The 6,000-nt window shown below is 44.7% G+C and overlaps 1 protein-coding gene across 3 annotated transcripts; it reads left to right on the forward strand.

Moving 5' to 3' along the window:
* The first annotated feature begins 833 nt into the window (after window positions 1-833).
* Window positions 834-6,000, forward strand: LOC101171605 (potassium voltage-gated channel subfamily G member 3). Of its 3 annotated transcripts, XM_020709397.2 has the most exons (4): window positions 834-1,327; window positions 1,893-1,929; window positions 2,559-3,198; window positions 4,392-6,000. In XM_020709397.2, exons 3-4 carry the CDS (start codon window positions 2,624-2,626, stop codon window positions 5,110-5,112), a joined length of 1,296 nt encoding a protein of 431 aa, XP_020565056.1. In that variant the 5' UTR covers window positions 834-1,327; window positions 1,893-1,929; window positions 2,559-2,623; the 3' UTR covers window positions 5,113-6,000. The 3 variants fall into 3 exon arrangements, with proteins under 3 accessions (XP_020565056.1, XP_020565057.1, XP_004077312.1); XM_020709398.2 differs by lacking the exon at window positions 1,893-1,929; XM_004077264.4 differs by having other exon boundaries at window positions 834-3,198.

The raw sequence follows: 6,000 nt of genomic DNA on the forward strand, positions 1-6,000 counted from the left end.
CTGAGTTGCTGTTGTTCCCAAACTCTTCCATTTTGTTGTGACAGAGCTGACAGTTGACTGTGGAATTTTTAGGGGTGAGGAAATTTCATGACTGGATTTGTTGCACAGGTGGCCTCCTCTTCACTGAGCTCCTGAGAGCGGCCCATTCTTTCACAAATGTTTGTAAAAACAGTCTGCATGACTGAATGCTTGATTTTATGCACCTTTTGGCCCAAGTAATAAAGACACCTGATTCTGATCATTTGGATGGGTGAGTGAATACTTTTGGTAATATAGAGTTATTTTTTATTGTTAAGGTATGGTATTAACTGTCTAATCAGATGCCTCAATAAAAGCATGCGGTGCCTGGTGGCCACCTTCTCAAACGTTTGAAACATTTGAATAACAGATTCTCCCAAGCCCGCTCTTATTGGTACGTGTGTGGTCTACCAAAGCCTACTCCTGATTGGCAATAATAGTTGCCATAGAAACGTTGACTGAGACCTTCTTGGACCAATCACTGGCGACTAAATTGGCTTTATTTCACTGGAGCTAGAAGTAAACCATTTTCTGTGGGTGACGTCACAGTCCAGTTCTCACACACAGTCAGTGGGTTGGATGACAGTCAAAGCTTTATTCAAGAGCACTGATGGAAAGCATTTGACATTTCTTTAATAATGGGGCAGTGAGATTTTAAAAAGTGTGTTTGTGTGTGTGTGTGGATGTGTCCTAAATCATCTTGATGAAAACAGAATTTTGCAGCACTGAATCACCGACACAACACCACCCACCTCCCTTTAAAACTCAACGGGGGGGGGAAGCTTTCATACCTCCTTTTATCAATTAAAGATGGGATTTAGATTTATCTACTGGATATGCAGTGGAGGAAGGTCCAGGGGAAGGAGCTCATTTCGGATCTCTAAGCTTAATGAGCCAGAAAATCACTGCCGGGAGGGTTTAGGGTTGTTTTTATTTGGGGCATTAATGAGATGAGTCCAGCAGGGGGAGCACTTTCCACTGAGCAAACATCTGAACTCACTGTTCAGCCACAGCTTCAATGTCTCACCTGAGAACCAAGAAACGAAGATCTGAGAAAGAGGGGAGCGAGGCAGCGAGTTTGTGCTCACTGTTCCCCCTGTTGTCAGCACGAGGGGGAGGAGGAGTGTGGGGGTGCTCTTCCACACTCATGGATCTCTACAGAGAAAATCAAGCAGCTTTTCCACAGGATCTGTTCTGGTGTTGCGTCCGGCTGATGCTGATTTCTGTTGGGTGCCCGAGACTCGGTTCTGGTTCGGTTCCTTAAAAGCAGCAGCGTTGAAGTGTCGGCAGGAGCTGAGCATCAAAGTAGGTCAGTGTTCATCATTGGAGCAGACAGGGAGCAGCAGCGCAGCAGAAAAAGCTATCATTTTTTTTCATTAATTCTCATTTAAAGCTTTGACTGTTGAACAGATTTCTTCCATGAAGGTAACGTGTCTCTGTTGAAGGTCCAAAGATCATAAAAGTTCAGGAAATACGATAAAAATGTTGTAGAAGTAAGGAAATAATTCAACAAACATGCGTGTCTCAGCTTGTGGTCTCTGCATAAATTTCTGATGCACCTCCAGCTGTCTGTGGATTTCTGGAGGTCTGGTGATATCCAAGATGATTTTACAGCAGCTTTCAGCTTCTCCTTGCTACTCGTCTGGTGTGTTAATCATCGTCTTCATAGATTAGCTGCAAAGTTAAGGTCAGAGGAGTTTGCTGACCAAACACAGGAATATAGAAGTCCATGAACCAAGAGCAGATCTTTGTTTTAGGGTGGACTGGATGCAGCTTTGCTGATCTTGAACCTAAAACACTTGAGCAATATTAGATGATGTCCTCAAGATGACTCTGAAACTTGACTCTGGACTTCCTGTCTTCTTCTCCTCCAGAATCTGAGACCCATGCAGCTTTTCAAAATTAGACCAGGTAAGACACCTTTGATGTGTCTGGTTCATCTTTTGAAGATGTCAGGGAGTTCTGGATGGGGAGAATCATGAAGTTCTGACTCCCATCAAAGTTCTAGACTGATATTCACCTGTTTTTTCTTCTTTAAAGAATTCTCCATGAGTTTTATTGGACACAGCACTCTCTGAACAACCAGCTTCTTCAGTATTCACTTTCTGCCCCGGCTTCATGACTTTGTTCATCCTAAACCAAACTGACAAAGAAGATTTAAAGAACCAGAAATAGCAGAATTGTTTTATTAACTTCATGGATATATTGAAGTGGTCATAAATATTAATTTCATATTTCATCTGTAGATTCTAATCAGCATTTTTAAGACAGAAACACCTGAATTATTTCAATCTGTGTGATAATAAACCTTCTAAAATGAGTAATTGAAACACAAATTCTCTTTGATGATGTTCTGTTTGAAGGCAGCTGCATGTTCCCTTTGAAAGGACGTGAGGTTTATCTGCAAAATCCAGAGCCAAACACGTCAGTCTGATTCAAACAGAAGTACTTTTATTTAAAAATTAGTTTAAAAGTAGGATTGTCATGATGTGAAGTTCAGGATGAAGTCCTTCACAGTATGAAGCATGTTTTGATTTCAGGGTTTGGGATGCAGAGCTGCAGCTGCTGGTGTCACTGAGGGTCAGGACCTTTGGATCTGCACAAGATGAAGCTGGGAAGCAGACTCTGCACCCTAAATGTTGGTGGTCGCAGGTTTTCCTTCCCTGTGGAGCTGATGAAGCGGCTCCCCCTGAGCAGGCTCAGTCGGCTGCACAGTTGTCTGTCTGAAAGTGAGCTGTTGGAGCTCTGCGACGATTATGATAGAGACAGGAACGAGTTTTTCTTCGACCGTCACTCAGACGCCTTTAGCTTCATCATGCTGTACGTGCAACATGGGAAGCTGCGCTTCGTGCCACACATGTGTGAGCTATCCTTTTACAACGAGATGCTGTACTGGGGCCTGGAGAGCTCCGACCTGCAGCTGTGCTGCCAGCGACGCCTTGACCAGCGCATGTCAGACTGCTTTGTCCACTTCTTCCCGGAAGAGGAGCCCCAGGGCCCAGAGGAGCCCAGGAGTCACTGGCTGGAGAGGATGAGGAGGACATTTGAAGAGCCCACGTCGTCGCTGGCGGCACAGATCTTGGCCTCTGTGTCTGTGTTGTTTGTCGTCATCTCCATAGTGATGCTGTTTGCCAGCACGTTACCCAGCTGGAAGGCTGCAGAGACCCTGGACCAGCACCAGTAAGCCCAATACACTGTCACAATATTTTGCTCAGATGACAGTGATGTTATACATCTAACTTGTGTTGCTTTTAGAAGGAAAGTTTAGAGATTTCTTGATTTCTTGGCAGAATTTTCTCTTTGTCAGTGTTTGGTCTTTGACCTACCACAAGATTAAAATCAATGACTGGTCTGGGTCTTTAATCCAGGCCATTTCTAGTCTCCAACAGTCTTGAGGTGGATTAAAAGGTCCACAAAAGCTTCATGAACACTTTTTACCAGATTTAGTGAACTTTAACACAGTTTTAAAAGGAAAACACAATCCTAACTTCCATTAGAGCCCTTGAAGACGTCACCATCAACATTTCTGAGTGGTAAAAGTATGTGAACCGCTGAAATCGACGAGAAAAATTAAAGGTTTAAGTTTCTTCCCATGGTTTAGTCACAAAAGTAGTTTGGAAGAAACTTCTAGACCAGGTACGATCTTCATGTTGAACTGACATCAGCTCAGCTGATGAAAGGCTGGACAGAGGGGCCATCAGTGGTTATGATGTTTCAAGTGTTCAACACAGGGTTTTGATGGTGATCTCTCCAGACTGAAAAACTCCATTGAATTTTACAGATGCTCTCCTCATCGCTGATGTTCCTGTTACGATAATCCCAAGCTGTTGTTTCTTAGAGCTGTCATCTTGGTGACATTAGATTTTCAAAGGTAAATCATTGTGTCAAAAGTTTCCTGGATGGTGCATCTCAAACAAAACCAAACCATTGGAGACGCCGCCACGGATTTTGAGCAATTAATTTAAGTGACATCATACAGATAGGTGTCCCAGATCTAAAATGTAGGTCAAGCTGTGCTAAATGCTACTGCAGTGTTAATGGTATGGCTTACTGTGGTGTCAGTGTTTAGAGGGATTGAGGCGTAACACCCCATTATGTGTTTCCTCACATCATTGAAAATAGATGTCAGTCACTTCCAAAAGACTTCTCGAAGCTGATTGGATGAAATGCAGGTTCACACAAGTTCACCACTCATTGAAATGTAGCTTTAAGCTAAGTTGGTGTGTGAATAACACTCAGTGATCCATCCTCCCAAATGTTCTTTTCCACATGAATGTGTCTTGAGTTCCTTTTAGTCCAAGTTTCCTCCCCTGATTGGCTGTCCCTCTCTTTTCTCTGTTCTATCCTGTCCCCTGATTGGTTGTCCTCTGAAGAATCATCGAGGCGGTTTGCATCGGATGGTTCACAGCAGAGTGCCTTGTCCGTTTTCTTGTGTCCCGGGATAAATGTGAGTACGTTCTTCGGCCTCTGAACATCATCGACCTGCTGGCCATCATGCCCTACTACATCTCTGTTACCATGACAATGCTGACAGGAGAAAACTCCCAGCTTCAGCGGGCTGGGGTTGCACTGCGTGCCCTACGCATGATGCGGATCTTCTGGGTCATCAAACTGGCACGTCACTTCCTGGGTCTCCAGACTCTTGGTCTGACACTCCGTCGATGCTACCGTGAAATGGTCATGCTTCTGGTCTTCATTTGTGTCGCCATGGCAATCTTTAGCGCACTGGCTCAGCTGCTGGAGCATGGCTTGGACCTGGAGACGGGGAACCAAGACTATGCCAGCATTCCTGCTGCCTGCTGGTGGGTCGTGATCTCCATGACAACTGTAGGTTATGGCGACATGTACCCGGTGACGGTGGCGGGCCGTGTTCTCGGAGGTGTGTGCGTGGTGAGTGGGATCGTACTGCTGGCACTCCCAATTACCTTTATTTACCACAGCTTTGTCCAGTGTTACCATGAGCTGAAGGTCCTCTCAGCCCGCAACTGTCGACCAATACTAACGTCTGAGACTGAGGACGGGGAGACATCAACTGACCACCATGCTGGTCGCACCGGCGAACCGCCAGAGGCATCCTTGCCCTACACCAAATAAGTTCCTCATTTTAGTTTCCCAAACCATAATCATTCAGCTTCCAGTCAACAAACTGTTTCCTGTCACATGCCAAACTTCCTGCCCATCACAAGATTATTCTCCTTTGTCCACCTATTGAACAAAGCTTCACTCCAGCTTATTCCTGGGCTGGTGAGGTCAGAGACCAGATGGGATTTCTGCTGTCCAGTCATCAGTGGCTTTGGAGCCGATGGGGGTGTTATTCAACACGGTTGCAGGAACATGAGATGGGGATGCCATACTCGATAAGGACAGACAGGATCACCACAAACACTGAGGGTGTACAAACAGTCACATAATCACAGCCACACTTTGGGATGAAACTCAATTTAGAGAAAGTTGAAGCATTGAAATATTTGTGAAAACAATCTTCCTCTAAAGGAGCTCAGAGGGAGGTTTCCATAGATTTTTTTTTAATGTAGTGTTGGTCCTTCAAAGGCAGCAGATTGAAAGGCTCCCCATACTTTCGCCAGTTTAGAGACTTTTAAAAACAATGTGATCCCAGTGACAGGACTAATGAACCTCGTTTTCAGATTCCCTTACTTTGTCTAAAGTTGTTTCTGGGTTTTCTCATGATTATGTTTGGAGACTCCATCGCCATGCGTCACAGTGTACATGGATTAGGGTTGTGGGAGGGGCTTTGAGTCCAGTGAGGCAGAACAGATTTTACCTGGCCCTTCAGCTGTTTCCATGATCATCACTTGATTATTTTGGATTTTCACTTTGCCTCTTTCCCCAGGAAGTCTACTGGCCATAATGGTGTACTTCGTAACCCTTCTGCTATCCTAGGCACTTTAACATTGGGAGTTGGGTCATCTAGACCCACTAGACAGTGCTCTGAACCTTTTTACTTCAATGATTTGTGATCAT

This window comes from Oryzias latipes, chromosome 15 (assembly GCF_002234675.1).
Source record: "Oryzias latipes chromosome 15, ASM223467v1".
NCBI classification, from domain to species: domain Eukaryota; kingdom Metazoa; phylum Chordata; class Actinopteri; order Beloniformes; family Adrianichthyidae; genus Oryzias; species Oryzias latipes.